Source organism: Ornithorhynchus anatinus, unplaced genomic scaffold (genome assembly GCF_004115215.2).
Source record: "Ornithorhynchus anatinus isolate Pmale09 unplaced genomic scaffold, mOrnAna1.pri.v4 scaffold_93_arrow_ctg1, whole genome shotgun sequence".
In the NCBI taxonomy this organism is placed as follows: domain Eukaryota; kingdom Metazoa; phylum Chordata; class Mammalia; order Monotremata; family Ornithorhynchidae; genus Ornithorhynchus; species Ornithorhynchus anatinus.
The window spans coordinates 865,193-892,890 of record NW_024396943.1 but is presented as its reverse complement, the minus strand read 5'-3'; the positions used below and the strand labels follow the sequence as shown (position 1 = coordinate 892,890).

The 27,698-nt window shown below is 51.1% G+C and overlaps 1 protein-coding gene across 1 annotated transcript in view; it reads right to left on the bottom strand.

Annotated features, from left to right (window-relative positions):
* The window catches only part of SYN2 (synapsin II), a 141,854-nt gene that overhangs the window by 6,235 nt on the left and 107,921 nt on the right, over positions 1 to 27,698 (bottom strand). Inside the window, exon 11 of the mRNA XM_029057319.2 lies at positions 7 to 114. Coding sequence (XP_028913152.1) covers positions 7 to 114 — 108 coding nt within the window. The remainder of the gene's footprint in view (positions 1 to 6; positions 115 to 27,698) is intronic.

Below are 27,698 nucleotides of genomic sequence, written 5' to 3'. Positions count from 1 at the left end.
TGGTTTTGGCCCCGCCGCTGCACCATTACAGTCAAGAATATACTGTAAACAACCTTGGGGAGGTGGTCGCTGAGGAGGGATCTTGCTGGACTCCAGGGCCTTGGACGTGCCACTCTGCAAGATAAAAACATCCACAGATGAAAGAGAATCAAACCCAAAGAGAAACTCTTCTGCTCCTCCAAGTGAGTGAGAGAGCAGAGGCCTGAGGCCTATGTGCCTGGTTCCCCAGCCCTGTGCCATCCTGCCCACCCCATCCCTGTCAGGCAGTTGACTCCAGGTCCCTTGAACCCCCCGGCAGGCCAGAAATTGGGGTCCGGGGTAGGATGGTTGGAAGGGCCAGGATGGGCATTTGCATTCTCACCTTTGGAGGTCTCCCACTTTGTGGAGTCAGTCAGTCAGTCAATCACATTTATTGAGTGCTTATTGTGTGCAGAGCACTGTACTAAGTGCTTGGGAGAGTACAATACACATATATACACACTTGTGTATATATGTACATATTTATAATTATAAATCTATTTTTTATTAATGATGTGTATATGTATCTATAATTCTATTTATTTATTATGACACTACTGATGCCTGTTTACTTGTTTTGATGTCTGTCTCCCCTCTTCTAGACTGTGATCCCGTTGTGGGCAGAGATTGTCTCTATTTGTTGCTGAATTCTATTTTCCAAGTGCTTAGTACAGTGCTCTGCACACAGTAAGCACTCAACAAATACGACTGATTGAATGAATGAATACAATATAACAATATAAGTTCCCTGCCCACAGTGAGCTTACAGTCTAAAGGGGGGGACAGATATTAATATAAATAAATAGAAGAGAGCACCCTAATGTCCCCACTGCTTGGTTAGCACCAGCCCATTTCCCCCAAATAACTGGCCGCTGCCTCTCTGACCAGCCATCTCCTTTCCCCCAGTCACACTTAGGTTGGGCCCTCACCCATGCCCTCGCCTACTCTTAGTCTCTGCCCCATTCATTAATCAATCAGTGATATCTACTGAGTGCACACTCTGTGTAGGGCACCAAATTGAGCCCCTGGTGGAGAGCCTCTGGGGAGAGGAGCCCCAAGCCCCGCCAGCAGCCCCTGGTTCCCTGAATTTGCGCTTCTGGCAGAACCGGGCCAGGTTAGACCAGGGCAGAGGCCAGGAGGCAATGTTCACAGACCAGCTACCCCACTCTGCTCTTGGCCAAACCGACCGTTTCCGCCACCGTCTGCCCGACCCTCCCCGCCATCCCTTTGATCGATCACACGTCATCAAGATCAAAGTCTTTGAGCTACATCATTCGGCCTGTCAAGCTTTGGACTGAAATGCATTGGAGAGCTCTGAGGCTTTGGGAGGAAAAGTTCATGTAGTTGCCCCTGCTCGTCAGTGCTGTCGTCGTTTCGATCACCACGACGATATGCCTCCCGGTGCTTTTCAGTGAAAAGAAGAGGAAGGAAATCAAACCACTGAGGACACACTTCAAGCGAGAAGCAAAGCTTCTTGGGCTGGACTAACTCTCCAAGACAGTGCAGGGGCTGTGAGGCCGAGTCACCTTGCATGCAAACTGCCTTCCTTCCTAGACAGCAAAGAGCATGGGGGCGGTGGAGAGAGCAGGGTACAGGGGGGATGGGGGAGGCTGGGGTGTGGGACTAGAAGACTTCCGCCAGTGGGGGAGTCCAGAGGGGGAGGATGACCTCAGGATTTTTCTCAGGTGACATGAAGTGAATGCAGGTTCCGACAAGTACTGCAAACCAGGAAGTTGTGGGGAGATGAACTGAGCACTGTTCCTAAGTCAAATAAACCTCACCAGAAGGACCAAAGAGTAGCAGTAGCCATATTCCCAGTATCTGGGGGGCATCCACTGGGGGCAGGGCCCTGTACTAACACTGTGGAAAAGGACCTCAGAAGCCCAAGACTCCTTCCTTGTCCATAAGGTACCCTCTCTCTAACAGGGGAGATGGACCTAGAAATATTCACAAGTTTTCAAAGCAGGACAAATAAAATTGAGTGTTCCATACTGAGGATGGGCATCGATAAATGAATGCCTCGGTGTTCGAAGTGGGTGACGTGTTCCTAAGAATCGGGGTCACGACAGTTGATCAGAGAAGTCTTGCTGGTGGAAAACCTGTGTGAAAGCTGAGACGGTCCAGATCACAATATCTTACGGTGTTGGCACTGCAGGTTACCTTCTGCATCACTGAGAAGCAGTATGGCCTAGTGGATAGAGCATGGGCCTGGGAGTCAGAAGGACCTGGGTTCTAATCCCAGATCTGCCACTTGTCTGCCATATGACCTTGGGCAAGTCACTTCATTTCCCTGGGCCTCAGTTTCCTCATCTGTAAAATGAGGATTAAGACTGTGAGCCCCATGGTGGATATGGATTATGTCCAACCTGATTAGCTTGTATCTACTCCCGCACTTAATAGCTGTAGTATCTACTCCAACATTTAGTGGCCCAAGGTGACTGGCACCTAGTAATCGTTTAACAAATACCATAAAAAAGAACAGGCATCAAATGCCTTACCATCAGCTTTAAAGCACTCAATTAGCTCATCCCACCCTACCTCACCTCACTAATATTTTACTACAGCTCAGCGCACACACACTGCTGCTCTAGGACCAGCTTACCTTCACTGTGCCCAGATCTCACCCATCTCATCGCTGACCCTTTTCCCACATCCTTCTCCCACCCTGGAACTCCCTCCCCCTCCATATACATCAGACCACCACTCTCTCCACCTTCAAAGCATTATTAACATCACATCTCCTCCAAGAAGCTCCATCACTTGTCTGCTGTGTGACCTTGGGCAAATCACTTCACTTCTCTGGGCCTCAGTTACCTCATCTGTAAAATGGAGATTGAGAATGTGAGCCCTTCATGGGACAGGGACTGTGTCCAACTCGATTTGCTTGAATCCACCCCAGCACTTAGTACAGTCCGTGGCACATAGTAAACACTTAACAAATACCACCATCACCATCATCAATATTATTATTATTATTTTTATTATCATTGATTGATGCCCGTGGTTGGAGGCTGGGCAAAGGGCATGTGGCCAGTCTGGCCCTTCGATCATTCAGGATTAAAAGTCTCCAGGCAGACTGGAAACATCTAGGGGGCTGGGTTAGGGGCCAGGAGGAATGGACGGATAACTAGACAAGGAACCTGGGAAAATCTGGCTTTGGCGCAAAGAAGGAATTTTAGCAATGCGGTCGAGTTGGGGACTGGTCCAAGTTGATCCAACTCTTCTAAAGTTGAGAAGTTGAAACTCTCTAAAGTTTCAACTTCAGAACTAGAGAGTTTCAGAGAGTTGAACTAGAGAGTTGAAACTTCAGTTTCAAACTAAAGTTGAAACTCTTCTAAAGGAGAAGCAGCGTGGCGCAGTGGAAAGAGCACGGGCTTTGGAGTCAGGGCTCATGAGTTCGAATCCCAGCTCTGCCACTTGTCAGCTGTGTGACTGTGGGCAAGTCACTTAACTTCTCTGTGCCTCAGTTCCCTCATCTGTAAAATGGGGATTAAGACTGTGAGCCCCACGTGGGACAACCTAATTCCCCTGTGTTTACCCCAGCGCTTAGAACAGTGCTCTGCACATAGTAAGCGCTTAACAAATACCAACATTATTATTATTAAAGGCACCTCGGAGACCAGCTCTTCCTGGGCCAAATGAGCACAGGACTCGGCTACCACCCAGCAGCCTGGGAGAAGATGGGGGTTTCAAAGCTCAGTAGATCACATGGCTAAGTGGTCAGGGCTGGGGCTGTGTGAAAATGGAAGCCTCCCAGGGCTCCCCCCTCCCAGTAATAATAATAATAATAGTAATTTTGGTATTAGTTAAGTGCACTGTAACAATAATAATAATAATAATTATGGTATTTGTTAAATGCTTCCTATGTGCAGAGCACTGTTCTAAGCGCTGGGGTATATACAGGGTAATCAAATTGTCTCACGAGGGGCTCACATTTTTTAATCGCCACTTTTACAGATGAGGTAACTGAGGTACAGAGAACTTAAGTGACTTGCCCAAGGTCACACAGCAGACAAGTGGCGGAACCGGCATTAGAATCCACGACCTCTGACTCCCAAGATCGTGCTCTTTCCACTAAGCCACTGTACTAAGTGTTGGGGTGGGTACAAGCAAATCAGGTTGAACAGAGACCCTGTCCCATGTGGGGCTCACAGTCTCCATGCCCATTTTACAGATGAGGTAACTGAGGTACAGAGAAGTGAAGTGATTTGCCCAAGATAACACAGCAGACTGGGATTAGAACCCATGACCTTCTGATTCCCAGTCAGAGGACCTGGGTTCTAATACTGGCTCAGCCACTTGTCTGCTGTAACCTTGGACAAGTTCCTTCACCTCTCTGGGCCTCAGTTATCTCATCTGTAAAATGAGGATTAAATCCTATTCCCACCCACTTAGACTTGTGAGTCCCATATGGAACAGCGACTGTGACTGACCAGAATAATTTGTGTCTACCCCAGCGTTTAGAATGGTTCATGGCACATAGTAAGTACTAAACAAGTACCATGATTTCATTTAATATTTTTAATTTTTAGGAGAAATGAGAAATGTTGACTGTCGGGTTGGCTCCTTCCCTGCCACACTCCAGGTCGCTGAAAATGACTCCCCAGTAAAACCCAATTCACACAACCACACTGCCTGAGCGTGGGCTCCAGTTTCGCACCCCGGCTGTAAGACTGCAGGGGAAATCAGTGCTTGTTGATCCAACCACAAACATGTGGGAGCCTGCTGCCTGGTCATCAGGGAACATGCTTTGCGCGCAAGCATGTGTATGGTGTTGGACCCGGGAAGAGTTGGACGGACTCGTCACATCTCCCTCCATAACCTGAACTCAAACCCTATCGCATTCCGGGGTTGCCCGTTTGCTAGCCTCAGGCCCCACTTAGCCCATCAGAGCCAGGTCCTGGAGGGTGGGCCAGTCAGCCCACATTACCTCACCCCTTGGACTTCCTTTATGTAGCCAATCCTCGGTAAACAACCCAGCTTGTCTGGGCTTGTCCCCTGCTGTCTCCTGTCCCCTGAACCCTTCTGCCTTTCTCCCCAAATTCCCCAGAATGCTCCTTAGAGCACAAGCCTTTCCCCAGCCTGAAAATCTCCCCCATGGGCAGGGGCTTTTCTGAACTCCCTCTGTCCCCTTCCTTCTTGATCCTCCCGCCACACACATCTATATTCTGTTCTTGGCTATCTTGTCTCTAGAAAGCTGAGCCCCAATCCGGTTGGATTCCTGGTCTGGCAGACTCCAGAAATCAATTTCTACAAGGCAGAGGCCTGGCCTGAGCCTGGGGCCAAGGAGAGAAGATAACAGGGGTCCCAGGATTTCTGTAGGACAATTAGAGCTTGGGCCTTATGGTGATTGCCTAGGGGGAGTGATGTGCATGGTGTGCTGAGCCTGCAGGAAAGGCACAAAACCCTTCTCCACCTCAGCCCAGAGCATGGCTACTTAGGAGAGATGACTCAAGATGTGTCCCCTGGGAAACAGGGACCTCCCCCCCCCCGGACACCAATGCAACTGGGAGAGGGGGTGATAGTTCCTTGGGGTTGGAAGTGAGTTGGGGCGCCCACCTGGGAGATTCATTTGCTCCAGAATCAAGGACAAATGCACGGAGGTCGGTCATTAACCTCTCCAAGGCCCCAGGTCCCTTATTCAGTTGAAGTGCTCTGTGTTCACCAGTCTCAGGGAGTGGGACTGGGAACATGGCTGGGGAATGCGGAAGGAGAGACTTGGAGTGAACTGGGGTTTGTGGCGGGAGACATGGACCTCATGCCTATGTGTAGGCAAAGTGAAGCCAGACCCTCGGGAGCTCATGCTTGCTTGCTTTCTCTCTCTCTCTCTCTCTCTGTCTCTCTCTCTCTCTCTCATTCTCCCATATGACTATTGCACAAGCACTCTGAATTCTGGACAGCGATCTTCTGGGCTCACATCACTCAGGTGGCGTGAGTTTCCAACTTCCAAGCTGGTGTACTCGTCTGCTCAACTGTATATATTTTCATCACCCTATTTATTTTGTTAATGAAATGTACATCGCCTTGATTCTATTTAGTTGCCATTGTTTTTACGAGATGTTCTTCCCCTCGACTCTATTTATTGCCATTGTTCTTGTCTGTCCGTCTCCCCCGATTAGACTGTAAGCCCATCAAAGGGCAGGGACTGTCTCTATCTGTTGCCGACTTGTACATTCCAAGCGCTTAGTACAGTGCTCTGCACATAGTAAGCACTCAATAAATACTATTGAATGAATTGAATGAGACCAGAACCCACCCCACCCAGTGCCTGCATCTGACTGGCTGCTCACCACCCTGGCCAGCCCAGGGCTGCCTTCCTTCTTGTTAGGAGCGAACTCTGATTGCCCAGTGGGTTCATTCATGCCACCATTTAGTTCTCCCAAGCCTAACTTCTGCCCAGGCACTTGGATCTGTCCCCTTTGAGCACTTCATATTCACCCTGCCCTCAGGTCTACAGCACACACATGCATATCCATAATTGATTTATTTATATTAATGTTCATTCATCGTAAGCTCCTTGTGGTCAGGGAAGGCGTCTACCCATTCTGCTGTACTTGTGCAGCGTGGCTTAGTGGAAAGAGCACGGAGCCTGGGAGTCAGAAGGAACTGGATTCTAATCCCGGCTCCACCACATCTGCTGTGGAACCTTGGGCAAGTCACTTTACTTCTCTGGGTCCCAGTTACCTCGTCTGCAAAATGGGGATTAAGGCCAGACGCATATGAGTGGGGAAGTCCACAATCAATCAATCAATGGCATTTAGTGAGCATTTACCGTGTACAGAGTATGCAATTGAGAACTTGGGAGAGTACAGTATAACAGAGTTGGTAGACACATTCCCTGCCCACTAGGAGTTTACTGTCTAGAGGGGAGACAGACATTAATATAAATAAATGACACATATGTACATAAATGCGTCACCCTTGTACTTCGCACCCTTTATTCACCTCTCCCTCAGCCCCAAAGCCCTTATGTTCATATCCATAATTTATATTGTTTGTCTCCCTCCTACATTGTAAGCTGCCAACTTTTTTATGCTGTACTCTCCCAAGGACTTAGTACAGCGCTCTGCACATAGTAAGTGCTCAGTAAGTACTATTGATTGACTGATACGTGCTGTGTGGCTGTGGGACTCAGGCAGGGTGACTATCGAATGCTTAAAGAGTACAATCAATCACTCAGTGGTATTTATTGAGTGCTTTCTCTGTGCAGAGCACTGGACTAAGCATTTGGGAAAGTACAATATTACAGAGTTGTGGCTTTTTAAATGGCATTTAACTACTTACCTTGCCCCAGGCGCTGTACTAAGCACTGGGGTAGATACAAGGTAATCAGGTTGCTCAACATGAGCAAGACTGAGCTCCTCATCTTCCCTCCCAAACCCGGTCCTCTCCCAGACTTCTCTATCACCGTCGATGGCACGACCATCCTTCCCGTCTCTCGGGCCCGCAATCTCGGTGTCATCCTTGACTCGTCTCTCTCGTTCACCCCACACATCCTACCCGTTACCAAGACCTGCCGGTTTCACCTCTACAATATCACCAAGATCCGCCCTTTCCTCTCCACCCAAACGGCTACTTTACTGACTCATCTGCGCTTCCTCCGCCTCCACCGGGGAGCTGAGCCTCGGACCGTCCGGACCCGCGCCCGCCTCAGCCTTTCACAACCTGACCTCCGCACCCCCGCTCGGGATCTCCGACACTACGAATCTTCGCCCCGACAGACCCCCAGCCACCAGCTTCCAGTCCACCACCCCCCCCCGCTCGGGCCCGGGGACATTGCGCTCCCCTTCTCGATCCTGGGGACATTGTGCTCCCCTTCTCGGCCCCAAGGACATTGTGTCCTCGGGGGGACATTGTGTCCCCCTGCTCGGGCCCGGGGACATTGTGCTCCCCAACCGCTCCCCCACTCCGCCCGAGGCGGCCATTTTAGGAAGCCCCCACTCTGCCTGAGGTGGCCATTTTGGGAAGGCCTCACTCCCTCTTCCCTCTTGAGGTGATTCATCCCTCCCGCCCCCGCCCCGGGCGACGACGTCCTTGTTCTCACCATGTTACCTTACCTTAGCCGCCGCCTACGGCCGCCACCCACCCCGGACAACCTCAGGGCCCCCCCGCCGCCACAGGGTTATTTGGTCATGAGCTCTGGGACTCTCTCGGCCGCTGGCCGCTTGACTTTGAGTCTGATCGGGTAGGGTCGGCTCGCCCCCCGACCCTGGTCATCGCCTGCTTATTAACACTATTGTAGTGTGCCTTACTGTAGCATGTTGCTATATTTGCGATCTCGCTTTTTATTGTTTATTGTCGTCAGATTTTGAATTTGATCAGGTCGCCCCTTAATCGAGTCTACCCCCGACCCTGGTCATCACCCCTTTTATTAACACGACTATATTGTATCATACTGTATCATGTTGCTATATTAGCACCACTGTATTGTATCATATTGTATCATGTTGCTATATTACCGATTTCGTTTATTACTGTTTATTGTTGTCAGTGCTGCCACCCACCTCTCTGGCCTCGCCATGTCCCTCCTCCCTCCCTCCCCCCTCCCGCCCCTTCCTATCCTCCCCTTCCCCTTCCCCTTCCCCTCTCTCGCTCAGCTCTTTCCCGCTCTCTCCTCTGTCTCCTTCCCCCCTCCCCTCCCCCGCCCTAGAACCCCACTTTACCAGCGCTACCCCTCTTCCCCCTCCCCCTACTCTTCCCCCCACCAAACCCCCTCTTCACCCCCTCCCCCCTTCTCTCTTCCCCACTCATGCCCCATCCCAGTCCTCTTGTCCCACCGCCACCCCTCATCCCCCTCTCCCCGTCCAGGGCCCCGCCACCTCCTTCCCATCCAAACCCTCCCCTCCCCCCGCCCTTCCCCCCCTCCTCCCCTTGCACCCACAGCTACTTTCAAGTGTGGCCTCTGGAACCCCCGCTCTATTACAGGCAAGCTACCTTTCATCCATGACCTTTTCCTCTCCCGCTCTCTCCTCCTCCTCGCCCTTTCGGAAACGTGGCTCTCTCCCGAAGACACGGTCTCCGCCGCCGCTCTCTCCGGCGGAGGCCTCTCCTTCTCCCACTCCCCCAGACTCACCGGTAAGGGAGGAGGCGTCGGCTTCCTCCTCTCGCCCCGTTGCCGCTTCCGCACTATCCCTCCTCCCCCCTCCCTCTCCTTCCCCTCCTTCGAAGCCCATATCATTCGCCTCTACCACCCACTCCAGTTACTTGTCGCCGTCATCTACCGCCCTCCCGGTCCCACCTCCGACTTCTTCAACCACCTTGACCCCTTTCTCACCTTCCTCCTCTCCTTCTCTCTGCCCACTCTGATCCTTGGAGACTTCAACATCCATACGGATGTACCCGACGACTCCTCTGCCGCCCGCCTGCTATCCCTCCTCGACTCTGCCGACCTCCTCCTCCACCATACCGCGCCCACTCACCGACTCGGTCACACCCTCGATCTCGTCATCTCCTACCGCTGCACTATCTCCTCACTCACCGACTCTGAAATCCCTCTCTCTGACCATAACCTTCTCACCTGCCTCATCTCTCACACTCCCTCCCCCTGCAAATCTTCGCTACTGCCCCACAGAGACCTCCGCTCTCTCGATCCCATCCGTCTTTCCAATAGCATCTCGCCTCACCTTGCCGCCCTGTCCTCTCTTCCCACTCTCGACGATCAGGTCTCCGCTCTCAACTCCACCCTCTCTACTCATCTCGACTCTCTCGCCCCCCTTTCCCTCCGCCGCTCTCGCGCCACTAACCCACAGCCCTGGATCATCTCCTCCGTCCGCCTCCTACGCTCCTATGCTCGAGCTGCTGAGCGCTGCTGGCGAAAGTCCAAGCACCGAGCCCACCTCACACACTTCAAATTTATCCTTTCCTGCCTTAACTCTGCCCTCTCCTCCGCCAGGCAAAGCTTCTTCTCCTCCCTCATCGACACCCATGCCCGTCACCCCCGCCGATTGTTCCGGACCTTTAACTCTCTCCTTAGGCCCCCTGTTCCTCCCCCTCCCCCATCTCTCACCCCTAATGATCTGGCCACCTATTTCCTCACGAAAATCAACACGATCAGGTCTGAGCTCCCCAAAGTCACCCCTCCGCCTCTCCCCTCCCCCCCAACAACCCCCTCCCCTACTTTCCCATCCTTCCCTGCAGTATCCTCAGAGGAGATCTCCTCCCTCCTCGCAAGTGCCACCCCCTCCACCCGCGCCTCGGACCCCATTCCCTCTCACCTTCTTAAAACCATCGCCCCTGCCCTCCTCCCTTCCTTAACTTCTATTTTTAACCACTCAATCTCCAAGGGCTCCTTCCCCTCTGCCTTCAAACACGCCCACGTCTCCCCCATCCTAAAAAAAACCCGCTCTTGACCCCACTTCCCCCTCCAGTTATCGTCCTATCTCCCTACTACCCTTCCTTTCCAAAATCTTAGAACGAGTCGTCTACAATCGATGCCTAGAATTCCTTAACTCCCATTCTCTCCTAGACCCCCTCCAATCTGGCTTCCGTCCCCTCCACTCTACTGAGACTGCTCTCTCTAAGGTCACCCATGACCTCCTTCTTGCCAAATCCAATGGCTCCTACTCCATTCTGATCCTCCTTGACCTCTCTGCTGCCTTTGACACTGTCGACCATCCCCTCCTCCTCCATACCTTATCTCACCTTGGCTTCACGGACTCTGTCCTCTCCTGGTTCTCCTCTTACCTCTCTGGCCGATCATTCTCGGTCTCCTACGCTGGAGCCTCCTCCCCCTCCCGAGCCTCCTCCCCCTCCCATCCTTTAACTGTTGGAGTTCCTCAAGGGTCAGTTCTTGGCCCTCTTCTGTTCTCCATTTACACTCACTCCCTCGGTGAACTCATCCGCTCTCACGGCTTTGACTACCATCTCTACGCAGATGACACGCAGACCTACATCTCTGCCCCTGTCCTCTCCCCCTCCCTTCAGGCTCGCATCTCCTCCTGCCTCCGGGACGTCTCCACCTGGATGTCGGCCCGCCACCTAAAACTCAACATGAGCAAGACTGAGCTCCTCATCTTCCCTCCCAAGCCCGGTCCGCTCCCAGACTTCTCCATCACCGTGGATGGCACGACCATCCTTCCCGTCCCGCAGGCCCGCAATCTCGGTGTCATCCTTGACTCGTCCCTCTCGTTCACCCCACACATCCTATCCGTTACCAAGACCTGCCGGTTTCACCTCTACAATATCGCCAAGATCCGCCCTTTCCTCTCCACCCAAACGGCTACCTTACTATTACGGGCTCTCGTTATATCCCGGCTAGACTACTGTGTCAGCCTTCTCTCTGACCTCCCTTCCTCCTCTCTCGCCCCGCTCCGGTCTATTCTTCACTCCGCTGTCCGGCTCATCTTCCTGCAGAAACGATCTGGGCATGTCACTCCCCTTCTTAAACAACTCCAGTGGTTGCCTATCGACCTCCGCTCCAAACAAAAACTCCTCACTCTAGGCTTCAAGGCTCTCCATCACCTTGCCCCTTCCTACCTCTCCTCCCTTCTCTCTTTCTACTGCCCACCCCGCACGCTCCGCTCCTCTGCCGCCCACCTCCTCGCCGTCCCTCGGTCTCGCCTATCCCGCCGTCGACCCCTGGGTCACGTCCTCCCGCGGTCCCGGAACGCCCTCCCTCCTCACTTCCGCCAAACTGATTCTCTTTCCCTCTTCAAAACCTTACTTAAAAATCACCTCCTCCAAGAGGCCTTCCCAGACTGAGCTCCTCTTCCCCCTCTACTCCCTCTGCCATCCCCCCTTTACCTCTCCGCAGCTAAAGCCTCATTTTCCCCTTTTCCCTCTGCTCCTCCACCTCTCCCTTCCCATCCCCACAGCACTGTACCCGTCCGCTCAACTGTATATATTTTCGTTACCCTATTTATTTTGTTAATGAATTGTACATCGCCTTGATTCTATTTAGTTGCCATTGTTTTTACGAGATGTTCTTCCCCTTGACGCTGTTTAGTGCCATTGTTCTTGTCTGTCCGTCTCCCCCGATTAGACTGTAAGCCCGTCAAACGGCAGGGACTGTCTCTATCTGTTGCCGACTTGTTCATCCCAAGCGCTTAGTACAGTGCTCTGCACATAGTAAGCGCTCAATAAATACTATTGAATGAATGAATGCTACGGCCTCTCGTTATATCCCGGCTAGACTACTGTGTCAGCCTTCTCTCTGACCTCCCTTCCTCCTCTCTCGCCCCGCTCCAGTCTATTCTTCACTCCGCTGCCCGGCTCATCTTCCTGCAGAAACGATCTGGGCATGTCACTCCCCTTCTTAAACAACTCCAGTGGTTGCCTATCAACCTCCGCTCCAAACAAAAACTCCTCACTCTAGGCTTCAAGGCTCTACATCACCTTGCCCCTTCCTACCTCTCCTCCCTTCTCTCTTTCTACCACCCATGCCGCACGCTCCGCTCCTCTGCCGCCCACCTCCTCACCGTCCCTCGGTCTCGCCTATCCCGCCGTCGACCCCTGGGCCACGTCCTCCTGCGGTCCTGGAACGTCCTCCCTCCTCACCTCCGCCAAACTGATTCTCTTCCCCTCTTCAAAATCCTACTTAAAACTCACCTCCTCCAAGAGGCCTTCCCAGACTGAGCTCCTCTTCTCCCTCTACTCCCTCTGCCACCCCCCCCTTTACCTCTCCGCAGCTAAACCCTCTTTTTCCCCCTTTCCCTCTGCTCCTCCACCTCTCCCTTCCCATCCCCACAGCACTGTACTCGTCCGCTCAACTGTATATATTTCCATTACCCTATTTATTTTGTTAATGAATTGTACATTGCCTTGATTCTATTTAGTTGCCATTGTTTTTACGAGATGTTCTTCCCCTTGACTCTATTTATTGCCATTGTTCTTGTCTGTCCGTCTCCCCCGATTAGACTGTAAGCCCGTCAAACGGCAGGGACTGTCTCTATCTGTTGCTGACTTTTTCATTCCAAGCGCTTAGTACAGTGCTCTGCACATAGTAAGCGCTCAATAAATACTATTGAATAAATACTATTGAATGAAAGGTTGGACACAGTCCCTGTCCCAAATGGGGCTCGCAGTCTTAATTTCCATTTTACAGATGAGGTAACTGAGGCACAGAGAAATTAAGTGACTTGCCCAAGGTTACACATCAGACAAGTGGCAGAGCCAGGATGAGAACCCAGGTCCTTCTGACTTCCAGGCCCGTGCGCTATCCACTAGGCCAGGCTTACAGACACGTTCCTTGCCCACAAGGAGCTTACAGTATAAAGGAGGAACTTACAATTTGGATCATTCAATCCATCCATCAATAAACAAATCATATAGACTAAGCACCTACCTTGTGCAGAGCACACTGTATTAAGGGCCAGGGAGAGTAAAATAGTGTTAGAAGTCCTATCCCTGCCCTCGAGGAACTTTCAGTCTAGTGGGGACAGACACTAAAATAAATTACAAATAGAAGAAAGCAATAGAATATTAAGACATGGACATCAATTGGTGGGGGGGGGGGCATGCGGTGGGGGTTACCCAAGTGCTTAGGTGATGTGGAAGTGCTGAAGTGATGACTGGGAGGAATAGGCTGGGAAGATGAGAGACAGTCATAATAATAATAATGATAATTATGGTACTTGTTAATCTCTTACTATGTGCCAAGCACTCTTCTAAGCGCTGGGGTAAATACAAGGTAATCAGTTCGGACACGGTCCCTGTCCCACATGGCACTCACACTCTTAACCCCCATTTTACAGATGAGGTAACTGAGGCTCAGAGAAGTGAAGTGACTTGCCCAAGGTCACAGAGTAGACAGGTGGCAGAGCCAGGATTAGAACCTAGGTCCTTCTAATTCCCAGACCCGTGCTCTACCCCCTAAGCTACGTTGAATCAAGAAGGCCTTCAGAAGGAGGCGATGCAATTTCAGAAGGCTTCGAAGATGGAGAGAGCAGTGGCCTGCTGTATGCGAAAAGGAAGAGAGTTCCAGGCAGGGGAAATTTTGTGAGCCAGGGTTCGGTGGCAAGAGAGATGGGAACAAGGCACAATGAGTAAAATGACTTGAGAGGAGCAAAGCAAACAAGCTGGGTTGAAGGGTGTAATGGGGGAGGAATGAGGATAAGTTAGGTGGAGAGCTGCCCCTCGGTCTTGTCCCTGGTTGTTGCTGCTTCTATTGAATCAATCAATTGTATTTATTGAGTGCTTATTGTGTGCAGAGAACTATACTAAGTGCTTGGGAGAGTACAATACAGCAGAGTCGGGAGACACATTCCCTGCTGACAATTAGCTTACAGTCTAGAGACAGGAATTGCTATAAATAACACATCAATAGATAATAATTATATTAATTATTAAATCACTTATTAGTAATTAATATTAAAATTCATTTATTATAAAAATAAATTATGGATATGTGCACAAGTGCTGTGTGGCTGAGGAAGGGGTGAATAAAGTGTGCCAATCCAAGTCAAAGGGAGACTCAGAAAGGGGTGGGATAAGAGGAAATGAGGGCTTAGTCAGGGAAGGCCTCTTGGGGGAGCTGTGCTTTCAAAACGACTTTGAAGGTGGGGAGAGTGATCGTCTTTTGGATATGAAGAGGGAAGATGTTCCGGAACAGAGTCAGGATGTGGGTGAGGAGTTGGTGGTGAGATAGACAAGATTGAGGTACAGTGAGTAGGTTGGCAGTAGAGGAGTGAAATGTGCGGGCTTGGTTGTTAGTAGGAGAGTAGTGAGGTGAGGTAGGAGGGGGCAAGGTGATTGAGTGCTTTATTCTTTAAGGCCGATGGTAAAGAGTTTCTGATTGATGCGGAGGGGGATGGGCAACCACTGGAGGTTCTTGAAGAGTGGGAATCATGGACTGAATGGTTTTGTAGAAAAATGATCCAGGCATCAGGGTGAAGCATGGACTGGAGCAGGGAGAGACAGGAGGCAAAGAGGTCACCAAGGAGGCTGATGCAGTAATCAAGGCAGGTTAGGATAAGTGCTTGGATTGACGTGATAGCAATTTGGATGGAGAGGAAAGGATGGATGTTAGTGATGTTGTGAAGGTTGAACCTAAAGGACTTGGTGACAGATTGAATATGTGGGCTTAATGAGAGAGATGCATCAAGCATAATGCCAAGGTTATGGGCGTGTAAAACAGGGAGGATGGTGGTACTATCTACAGTGATGGGAAATTCATGGGGAGTGTAGGGTTTTGGCGGGGGGAATAGGAGTTCTTTTTTGGATATTTTAAGTTTGAGACGTTGGTGGGATATCCAAGTAGAGATGTCCTGAAGGCAGGAGGAAATACTAGACTGCAGAGAAGGAGAGAGAGAGAGAGAGAGAAGAGAGAGAGAGAGAGAGAGAGAGGGGCCGGAGATGTAGATTTGGGAATCATCCACATATAGTGGTTGAAACCATGGGAGCAAATGAGTTCTCCAAGGGAGTGGGTGTAGATGGAGAAGAGAAGGGGACCCAGAACTGAGCCTTGAGAGACTCCCACAGTTAGGGGGTGGGAGGCAGAGATGGAGCCTGGGAAAGAGACTGAGAATGAGTGGCCAGTGAGATAGGAGGTGAACCAGGAGAGGATAGTGTCAGTGCAGTGTGGCTTAGAGGAAAGAGCCCGGGCTTGGGAGTCAGGGATCATGGGTTCGAATCCCAGATCTGCCAGTTGTCAGCTGTGTGACTTTGGTCAAGTCACTTAACTTCTCTATGCCTCAGTTTCTTCACCTGTAATATGGGTACTAAGTTTGTGAGCCCATGTGGGACAAACTGATTACCTTGTATCTACCCCAGTGCTTAGAACAGTGCTTGGTATATAGTAAGTTTTTTTTTATCCTCCCTTATAGACTGTGAGCCTGTTGTTGGGTAGGGATTGTCTCTATTTGTGTCTATTTGTTGCCAAATTGTACTTTCCAAAAGCTTAGTACAGTGCTCTGCACACAGTAAGCGCTCAATAAATATGAATGAATGAGTGAATGAAGCCAAGGTTGGATACTGTTTCCAGGAGAAAGGGTGATCAACAGTGTTGAAGGCAGCTGAGCGGTCGGGGAAGATTAGGATGGAGTAGAGGCACTTGGATTTGGCAAGAAGGGGATCATTGGTGACCTTAGAGAAGACAGTTTCAGTGGACTGAAAGGAGCTGAAGCCAGATTGGAGGGGATCAAAGAGAGGACTGGAGGAGAGGAAGTGGAGGCAATCAACCAATTGTGTTTACTAACTGCATACTGTGTGCAGAGCACTGTACCGAGTACAAGAGAGTACACGTACAAGTGCTTAGGAGAGAAGCAGCATGGCTCAGTGGAAAGAGCATGGGCTTAGGAGTCAGAGGTCATGGGTTCTAATCCTGGCTCTGTCAGCTGTGTGACTTTGGGCAAGGCACTTGATTTCTTGGTGCCTCAGTTACCTCATCTGTAAAATGGGGATTAAGACGGTGAGCCTCATGTGGGACAACCTGATTACCCTGCATCTACCCCAGTGCTTAGAACAGTGCTCGGCACATAGTAAGCGCTTAACAAATACCAATATTATTATTACAACATAGACAGTAGGGGTGGACAACTTAGTCAAGGAGTTTGGAGAGGAATGGTAGGAGGGAGATGGGCCAATAACTGGAGGGAGCAGAGCAGTCCCATTTAGACTGTGAGTCCATTGTGGGGCAGGGATTGTCTCTATCTGTTGCCGAATTGTACATTCCAAGCATTTAGTAAGTGCTCTGCACACAGTAAGTGCTCAATAAATACAACTGAATATATGATTGAATGAAGGGAGGTTTTCTAGGTTTTTTTAGGATAGGGGAGACATGACCATTCTTGAAAGCAGTGGGGAAAAAGCCATTGGAGAGCAAACAGTTGAAGATGATGGTCAGGAAGGGAGCAAGCACCTTGATAAGGTGTGAAGGGATGGGGTCGGATGTGCAGGTGGAGGGGGTGGATTTTGAGAGGAGGTAGGAGATCCCTTGAGATACTGCTGGGAATCTTCCTTGATCTCTCAGCTGCCTTTGAAACTGTTGACCTCCCCTTCTCCTGGAAACATTATCCAACCTTGGCTTCACTGACACCGTCCTCTCCTGGTTCTCCTACTTTCTGGTCACTCCTTCTTAATCTTTTTCACTGGCTAAATGTGGGAGTTCCTCAAGACTCAGTTCTGGGTCACCTTCTATTCTCCGTAACTCCATCTCTATAACTCTGTTATATTGTACTCTCCCAAGTCTTAGTTCACTGCTCTGTGCACAGTAAGTGCTTAATAAATATGATTGATTGATTCATTGATTGAAAGCTGAAGAAAGGGGCAGGAGGAGGAGGGATTGGAGAGGAGTAGGGGAGAATTTAGGGAGATCACACCTAATGGTTTCTATTTTCTTACTAATATGGCCAGTCATTAGGGGAAAGAGATGGGGGAGGCAGTGGGATGGGGGTTTAAGGAGGGAGTTAAACATCTGAAACAACTGATGAGGCCAATGGGCATGAGAGTCAATAAGGATGGAGAAATGTCATTAGACAGAATTAAAGCAGGGAAGGATGAACTTATGGTGGATGAGGTCAACCTGATATCTGAATTTCTGCCAGCAGAGTTCTGTGGCTCATGTACAGGAGCAAAGGAAGGGTACCGTAGAGGTGATCCAGGGCTGTGGGTTAGTGGTCCAAGATCACTGAAGGGAAAAAGGAGTGAGTGAGTTGAGTTCAATAGAGAGGGTGGTGTTGAGAACATCATTTTGGCCATCAAGGGAAAGAAGTTTCTGTATGAAGACTAAACAGGGGAAGATGACTTGAGAAAACTGGATGGGGTCACAAGATTCATTCATTCATTCAATAGTATTTATTGAATGCGTACTATGTGCTGAGCACTGTACTAAGCACTTGGAATGTACAAATCGGCAACAGATAGAGACAGTCCCTGCCCACTGACAGGCTTACAGTCTAATTGGGGGAGACAGACAAAAACAATAGCAATAAATAGAATCAAGGGGATGTACATCTCATTAAAACAATAGCAAATAAATAGAATCAAGGTGATGTACATCTCATTAACAAAATAAATAGGGTAATAAAAACATATAATAATAATAATGTTGGTATTTGTTAAGCGCTTACTATGTGCCGAGCACTGTTCTAAGCGCTGGGGTAGACATAGGGGAATCAGCTTGTCCCACGTGGGGCTCACAGTCTTAATCCCCATTTTACAGATGAGGGAACTGAGGCACAGAGAAGTTAAGTGACTTGCCCACAGTCACACAGCCGACAAGTGGCAGAGCTGGGATTCGAACTCATGAGCCCTGACTCCAAAGCCCGTGCTCTTTCCACTGAGCCATGCTGCTTCGCCAAATGAGCGGACCAGCACAGTGCTGAGGGGAGGGGAAGGGAGGGGGGAGGAGCAGAGGGAAAGTGGGGGGAAGGGGAGCTTAGCTGAGGGGAGGTGAACAGGGGGTAGAGAGGCAGCAGAGGGAGCAGAGGGAAAAGGGGAAGCTCAGTCTGGGAAGGCCTCTTGGAGGAGGTGAGCTCTCAGTAGGGCTTTGAAGAGGGGAAGAGAATTAGTGTGGCAGAGGTGAGGAGGGAGGGCATTCCAGGACAGTGGGAGGACGTGGTCCAGGGGTCGACGGCAGGATCGGTGAGAAGGGGGGACAGTGAGGAGGTGGGCGGCAGAGGAGCAGAGACTACAGGGTGGGCAGCAGAAAGAGAGAGGGGAGAAGAGGTAGGAGGGGGCAAGGTGATGGAGAGTCTTGAAGCCTAGAGTGAGAAGTTTTTGTTTCGTGTGGAGGTTGATAGGCAACCACTGGAGGTTTTTAAGAAGGGGAGTGACATGCCCAGAGCGTTTCTGCAGCAAGATGAGCCGTGCAGCGGAATGAAAAATAGACTGGAGTGGGGAGAGACAGGAGGAAGGGAGATGAGAGAGAAGGCTGACACAATAATCCAGCTGGGATATTATGAGAGCCTGTACCAGTAAGATAGCCGTTTGGGTGGAGAGGAAAGGGCGGATCTTGGCAATATTATAAAGGTGGGACCGGCAGGTCTGGGTGACGGATTGGATGTGTGGGGTGAATGAGAGAGCCGAGTCAAAGATGACACCGAGGTTGTGGGCTTGAGAGACGGGAAGGATGGTCGTACCGTCCACAGTGATAGGGAAGTCAGGAAGAAGACAGGGCTTGGGAGGGAAGATAAGGAGCTCAGTTTTGGACATGTTGAGTTTTAGGTGGCGGGCAGACATCCAGGTAGAGACATCCTGGAGGCAGGAGGAGATACGAGCCTGAAGGGAGGGGGAGAGAACAGGGGAGGAGATGTAGATTTGTGTGTCATCTGCATAGAGATGACAGTTGAAGCCGTGAGATCGAATGAGTTCGCCAAGGGAGTGAGTGTAGATGGAGAACAGAAGAGGGCCAAGAACTGACCCTTGAGGAACCCCAACAGTTAGAGGATGGGAGGGGGAGAAGGAGCCTGGGAAGGAGACCGAGAATGAACGGCCAGAAAGATAAGAGGAGAACCAGGAGAGGACAGAGTCCGTGAAGCCAAGGTGAGATAACGTGTGGAGGAGAAGGGGATGGTCAACAGTGTCAAAGGCAGCTGAGAGGTCAAGGAGGATTAGGATAGAGTAGGAGCCATTTGATTTGGCAAGAAGGAGGTCATGGGTGACCTTTGAGAGAGCAGTCTCGGTAGAGTGGAGGACACGGAAGCCAGATTGGAGGGGGTCCAGAACAGAATGGGTCTCTGGAGGGGGATAGCAGAAATTTTCAAGAGGGGATGTGTTGTGGGAGGGGAGTTTAAGGTTGGATAGAGGGATTTCAGAGTTGGTGAGGGTAGAGATTTTACAGTGAGTAGAGATGATGAGATGGAGCGTGTGTCCAAATTGGTGAATGGGTGAAGTCGGGGGGAACAGGAGATCAGTGGAGTTGAGGAGTGATAGAAAGCGGGCAGCAAAAGGATCATCAGGAATATCCACATGGATATTAAAGTCCCCCAGGATCAACGAAGGAATGGAGAAAGAGGAAGAAATGTGAGAAAGGAATCAAAATGGTTCAGAAAAGTGGAGGTGGGGTCTGGGAGGAGGTAGATGACCATGACTAGTAACTGGAGCGGGTGGTAGAGGCATATGATATGGGCTTCAAAGGAAGGGAAAGAAAGGGATGGGGGAGGTGAAATGATGTAAAAGCAGCAATTGGGAGTGAGAAGGAAACCCAAGAAGATGAGGGACCCTCTAGAGAGAGGGGTATTCAACTAGGAGGTATTCAACAGTGAGGTACTCAACTGGGAGGGAAGTGGGTGGGTGTGGAGCAAGGGTTAGGGCAGATGGAACCCCCCCTTCCCACCCCCCACGGAAGCATCCATTTCCCCAGCCCCAACTCTGCGGCTGCTGCCACAACCGTGGCTTGGGTCAGACTGCCTTGACACAAAGGCAAACTGCTGATGAGCCATGGCCGTTCCATGAAGCTTCTCTTCTAGACAGGGAGACAGGCCAGCAGGCAGATCTGCTAGAGATTCTTGGAGGCTGGGGCGGGGGGTCGGTCAGAGTGTTTGCTTTGGAGAGCAACCAAACTGATGGAGGAAACCAGTCCCTACTGCTCAGAGACCGGGAAACAAGGAGCCGACTTGCCCAGGGGAGCTCTGCTCGCGTCTTCAGTCTGCCTGTCGGTTTGTCGCTCTGCCTGCCTTCCTGCCTGTCTGTCTGGCTGGCGGCCTGAACTCCTCACCTTCCTCTCCACATGGAGGCTCAAAGGCCTTATGCCTTTGGCTTTGTGTCCCGCTGGGGCGGCTGGGCTGTGGATGTGCCAGGGTGAGGAGGTGGCCCCCTTTGGTAGGCCCTGGCCTCACCCAGGTTCAGGAACTGGCTGGAATTCTAGCAAGACTTCCCTGAGACATCCTCTCCCTGGCCCCCGGCAACCCTCTGCCTCCTGCCCAGTATATCCGGGCACAGCCAGGCAATGAGCAAGGGTAGACTGAGGGCCATGGGAGGAGATGCTTCTCTGGGAAGCCTGGTCTCCGCTCTGTTGGCAAAGCTGCCAGCTGCCAGGCACAACCCTGGTGGGCTCCTAGGGTTGGGCTAGGAGCCCTGTGTCCTCTGTGGGAGATGAGAGTGTTGGAGCGTGATCTGGAGCCCATTCCAGGAACCGAGCAGCAGAGTGGGGCACTGAACTCGGCTTATCTGCTTTATTCATCAGCGATGAAAGGAAATATATCCTGCTTTGCTCAGAGCCCCAACCCGGGTCACACAGTTGGGCTTGCTGCTGCAGCCACCACGTCCCCCCCCATCTCCACCCACTCCCCTTTCCCTCCTGGTGCTGGGTCACTGTCCTGGCCCCCCAGTGTGCTTGCAGGGTCCAGGTATAGGCCTCTTTGGGTGTCCGCCCCAAGCACAGTGTGAAAATGGAAAGGCACCCTCAGCCCCACCCTCTCCTCCAGCTCACTTTCCCACTGGGGGGGGCTCAGTCCTGGGGTCTGCCTCCTATCAGATCCGCCTCCTTCCACCTCCCTCTCACTCCTAAGCCTGCATGGGCTTAGGGATAGAAGACCCAGGGGTGGCTCAAACGGGGCCAACTGGTTAGGGTAGTGCCCCCCCCCACCCCACGTAGCCACGGCAGCCCCAGCACCGCTGGCCAGCCCGAAGTCCAGGGAAAAGGGGCAAGGGAGCCAAAACAGACATGGCCCAGGCGACGGTGCTTGGGAAAGGTTCCCTCCTAGAATCATGGAGGCCTTTGGTGTTAGGCCTGGAAAGGCTGGGTCTCAAGGAGTTAGTAGCTCCAGAGAGAGCGGCAGTCAGTCTGTTCTCTCTGGGGTGATCGCTGAGGAAGGAGATACCTCTCTGCATCCAACACCTCTGAAAAGCCACCTCCTCCAGGCTGTCTTCCCCAAATAATTCCCATGTCTCCGGTCATGCTATTCCATCAGCCATATCCTTAACATCTATGTGTGCCCCTTTCTATTTAGTTTAGGTATTTGTGCAGTGGGCACCCAGTCCGGCACCGTGTAGAGTGCCCTGCATGCAGTAGGCGCCCAGTACAGCACTCTGCAAGCCCAATAAATGTGATCGATCGAGGGATTCCACAACCACCCTGGTTGCTTTTTTCCAGTGTTTAAGCTCCCTGACCGTACAAGAGAAGTTCTTCCTTTCTCCCCAATCCAACAATCTTGCTGAAATTTCAGCCCATTTCCTCCTTTGGAAGTAAATACCCTCCCAAAAGAGGAGGGGGAGTGGCTCAAGCGTCCGTCAGGCAGTGGACTTCTCAATGCTGGCCACGTCAGCAAGCAGTACCACCAGCCTCTTTGCACACCCGTCAGCCCTCTGGCATGGCATCATGTGTCTGTTAAGCTGATGCCCCGCGGGTTGCTAAGACTCTCCTGACTGAGGTTTGCCAACCTACCTAGCACCCCACTTGCTCAGCACAGCCAGTGCCTAGGCAGAGGCCAGCTCAGAAAGCCAGAGCAGGAGTAAGGACCCCAGAGTCTGCCATGGGACCAGCCAGGGCAAGAGAGGAGGGGAGGTGAAGGCTGGGGCTGCTGACACTCTGGCGAGAATCTCCTCCTCTGGGAATGTGGTAGTCAGATTCTGGTGGGGGTGGCAGTACCTCACCGGGTAAATGACTCTTTTCCTGGGAGTGGCTCGGGGAAGAGGCTGGGTGGGCAGGGGAGCCAGCAGAGGCTTTGGCCGAGCTGAAGCTGTTTGATCATCAGGGGGAATCTCAACTAGCGTGAACCCTAACCCTCTCCTCCTATGATCACCTCGGTCAGTCACATCACTCTCCAACTTCAAGAATCAAAGTTGGGGTCACTGCCAGAGGTCAAGAGGGAGACAGAGAAGTGCTTGAATAATCCACTGGAAAAGTGCATATTTCAGAATTGGTGGGCTCTTGGATGGAGACCTTGGCTCTGGGCGTGGGAACAACTGATGATGTGAAGGGGCTGGTGGACCTGTTCTCTGCCCCTCCTGCCAGGGCAAGTCCTATTCCCTGCTCTAGGGGGTCCTACTACCTGCCCATCCCAGCAGGATGCACCCCATTCTCTCTCCCATTGGTCCTGCTCCCTCTCTGCAGCACCACAGAGCAGCCTTCCAGAGGCACAGAAGGGAAGAGAAGCAGTGTGGCGCAGTGGAAAGAACATAGGCTTTGGAGTCAGGGCTCATGAGTTCGAATCCCAGCTCTGCCACTTGTCAGCTGTGTGACTGTGGGCAAGTCACTTAACTTCTCTGTGCCTCAGTTCCCTCATCTGTAAAATGGGGATTAAGACTGTGAGCCCCACGTGGGACAACCTGATTCCCCTATGTCTACCCCAGCACTTAGAACAGTGCTCTGCACATAGTAAGCGCTCAACAAATACCAACATTATTATTATTATTAAGTTAGCCAGTACTTCAAGTGCTGAAGGTTCTTGATTCCAGTCCTACTCTCCACTCCCTGCTCCCCACTTTGTAGGAAAGGCCTGCCCACTCAGCACTGTCTAAGAGAGGCAACAGGGAAGGGACCTTTCTTTCCCTGAGGCTGCTCTGAGAGATGTGTGCAGTTGATGACATTATTCCCCTCAGCCTCTGCTTCTGACCCAGAAGAGGCAACAGGAGGAAACTTTGTGGATTCAGTATTGTCTGTCTTGCACTCAGTCAGCCTCTCCCTTACCTGACCCGCAGCCCCTGCAGGGTACACAGTTGGGGTGCGATTTGCATAAGAGGCACTTGTTTGGATTACCAGATTACCTACGTGTCTGGGTGTCCTATCAGAACTACGAATCTCTAGTTGAAGAGGTTGAATTACAACACAACACAGAGTTGAGTCTCCTATGATTGACATCTACCGGTTATATGATGCAGGCTGACGCCAGTCGGGCACCCGATCCCGGGTCTGCTCCCCGCCCCCTAATCCTCACGCATCCCCGGCAGAGGAAACCACGGACCAGAGACTCCAACCCCTGAGCCTGTACCGTAGGGCCTCTTCCCCCGGCTCCCGCCACAGGGGTCAGCTCTGCACGAAGGGACTGGGGAAGGGGTCTCGTAGTTGGGTGTTTATGAGCTAGATGCTTGCACCCTGGTCTGTGCCCCCTCCCCTCGATCTATATGTGTCCCTGAGCGAAGGAAGCCCTGTGCCAGTGACCCCATCCCCCCTGCCTCTGTCCCAGGGGTCAGCTCCAGAGGAAGGAACCTGGGAGAAATATGAAACACATAATCAAAAGGAGGATGGCTTCCTATTAATTCAATGCTACATAATTGAGAATGAAAGGGCCACCCCCCCGGCCTTTCACCACCCACCCCACCTTCAATTAATTACAGGGAGAGGTCGCCTAGTGTCACGGAAAGTCTCCCCTCCTTTTTCCCCAGCACCACTCCCAGGTGACTTAATAATTTAAACTAGGAAGATAATCGATCGGGAGCCAATATGAGCCAGGGATCAATCCTTGTTTATTGGACCATCTTGAAGGATTTTGCCTGATTAACATGCCATAGCGCAAAACGCACCAAATCTTCACAGAACCACCCTGCATGGTGCCAGGGAGCTCGACTCTTCACAAATGTGAACTGAAAATGAGAATTGCAAGGGGAAAGCAGCTGCCCTCAATGAGGTTGCCCCAGCTCTGCCCCTTTCTTGCTGGGCCTCCTCTCTGGGCTTCAGTTTCCGTTTCTGTTATGTGGGGAGAAGATCCCTGCTCTCCCCCACTCTCAAATTGGGAGCTCCGTAAGGGACAAAGACTGTGTCTAATCTGACCTTCCTGGATCTGCCCCAGTGCCAAACGAGGCCCAGAGTGAGCACTTAATAAATCCCATCATCATTGTGATGATGATGATGATGATGATAGTAATGAGGATATTAAGACTGTGAGCCCCATGTGGGACAGGGACTGTGTCCAACCTGATTAATTTGTATCTACCTCAGTACTTAGAACAGAGCTTGGCACATAGTAAGCGCTTGACAAATACCATTATTATTTTTACGATGATGATGATAAGGGAAGAGCATTCTCTCTCTTCAGAGGGCTCTGCAGGCCTAGAAGAGGGGGCTCAGCCACGGGGGACACTTTCACATCGTCAAAAATTCCATCTTTGTAATCGTGGGTGCCGCTGCCCCAGGAGGGTTTCTCTCACTCTGAATCAATCAATGGTATTCATTGAGCGCTTACTATGTGCAGAGCACAAGCGCTTGGGAGAGTACAATACAACACAACAGAATTAGCAGACACTCTCCTTCCAGAGTGCTCACCTGATCTTTCATCTCATGTGGCCTTGTGTCCTCTCCTTCCATAGGGGAGGGAAAATGAGATATCCAGAGGGTCAGTGCCTCGGCCCAGGCCATCCAGCGGGTCCTGAGCCAGCTGGAGCCAGAATCCAGGGATCCCATTGCTCCAGTCGGGGCCTTGTCCTCCTGAGCAGTGAAAATTAATGTCGGGGAGGGGTGGGGGGGTGGTTCTGGGCCTGTGCAGAAAAGGAAAAGTCTGGACTATTTTCTGTTGGCACCTACCTCAGAAGCCCTCATGTGTGAATGTGGGTCCTAACACCCTGCTGGCCTGCACAGCATAAAGGGAAATGTTCCCTCTAGGCAAAGCCTCTGGGGAAAGAGAGCTGGGAGGAGGGGGACTAGGAAAGGGGGGCATTCTTACTGCTGGAAAACAAAAATGACTTCAACACACTTTCCCCACCCCCAGCTGGGTTTTATGTGCAAACCTGAAGTAAGGAAAAGGGGGAACTTCAATTCTGGAATTTGACGAGGGTCTGTACGGACGTAAGGCCCTCCAGGGGCTAAGCCAGAGATGGGAACATTGGGGGACGACTCCGCCAAGCCAGGGGTGGGGGTGGAACGGGCAGATGGATGGATGACGAAGGTTGAGAGAGAGCTGTGAGGATAACAGAGTTGCCGAAAGGCACGGCCAGGGATGCTGGACCTGCTGGCGCTGTCAGCCCCCAGCACCATCACCACCATCACCACACGGTGTCACTCTAGCACAGGATACCAGGGAGCCAGGCTCCCACAGCCTCCCTGCCCTCTCTTCCCCGCCCCCCACTCCTCTGGTCCGTTCGTTCAAGGGACCAGATTGTGGGCTTCCCGAGGCTGGATGGGGCTCGAGGGGAATCTGAAAGCCGGGGCTGAAACAGGTAGGGAACAGAGAACAGGAGAAAAAGAAGGAGTGAGAAGGGAAAAGAGAGGGAGAAGAAGAAAGGCTGGGACAGAGAGAAAAGACGGGACCTCACGGGTAGGCATTACCCTTCCCCGCTTTCTGATCACTGCCACTTGGATGGCACATGTGGCCTCCATCACCCTGGCTGACATCAATTCCTGGGTGGTTGCAAAAGCATCTTCTTCAGGCCGCCCCAGAAACTCCAAGTGATGGCCGCGGGATGGACTGGTGATTGAATTATTATGCCTGAGGAAATGACCATCAGCATTATGCTGATGGCATTTATTAAGCACCTACAAGCTTAGGAGATTGGACACAGTCCATGCCCAACAAAGGAATCGCAATCTTTCTTATCCCAATCAATCAATCAATGGTATTTATTGAATGCTCACTATGTGCAGGGCCCTGTATCGAGTGCTTGGGAGAGTACAATACAACAGACTTGGTAGATACAATCCCTGCCCTCAAGAGGTTTACAATCTATTGGGGCAGACAGACATTGAAATAAATTACATGTAGGGAAAGTAACCAAGAGTAAAGATAGAGAAGCAGTGTGGCCTCGTGGATAGTGGCCTGGGAGCCAGAAGGATCTGGTTCTAATCCCGGCTTCGCCACTTGTCTGCTGTGTGGCCCTGGGCAAGTCACTTCACTTCTCTGGGCCTCAGTTACCTCATTTGTAAAATGAGAATTAAGACTGTGAGCCCCCTGTGGGACACGGACTGTATCTAACCTGATTAATTTGTATCTACACCAGAGCCTAGAACAGTGCTTGGCACATAATAATAATAATGATGGTATTTGTTAAGCACTTACTATGTGCCAAGCACTGTTCTAAGCGCTGGGATAGATTCAAGGTAATCAGATTGTCCCACGTGGGGCTCACAGTCTTAATCCCCATTTTACAGATGAGGTAACTGAGGCCCAAAGAAGTTAAGTGACTTGCCCAAAGTCACACATCTGATAATTGGCAGAACCGGGATTAGAACCCATGAACTCTGTCTCCCAAGCCTGTGTTCTTTCCACGAAGCCATGCTGCTTCTCATGTAAGCGCTTAACAAGTACCTAAAAATAACAATAATAATGGCATTTGTTAAGTGCTTACTATGTGCCAGGCACTGTCCTAAGTGCTGGGGTGGACACGAGCAAATTGGTTTGGACACAGTCCCTGTTCATTCATTCATTCAATAGTATTTATTGAGCGCTTACTATGTGCAGAGCACTGTACTAAGCGCTTGGGATGAACAAGTCGGCAACAGATAGAGACAGTCCCTGCCCCTGTCCCACGTGGGGCTCACAGTCTCATTCCCCATTTTACAGATCAGGGAACTGAGTGCCAGAGAAGTGAAGTGACTTCCCCAAAGTCACACAGCAGACAAGTGGCAGAGCTGGTATTAGAATTCATGACTTTATGACTCCCAGGCTCGTGCTTTATCCACTACACCATGCTGCTTCTCATTATTGATGCCTGTCTCCCCTCCTCTATACTTTGAGCCCATTGTGGGCAGGGATGATGATGATGAAGATGATGATGATGATGATGATTACTGTCTCTTTATGGCTGTACTTAGTGCTGTACTTTCAAGCACTTAGTACAGTGTTCTGCACAAAGCAGGGGCTCAATAAATATGATTGAATGAATGAATTATTATTCGCTCATGTCTACCTTGGTGCTTAGTATAGTGCCTGGCA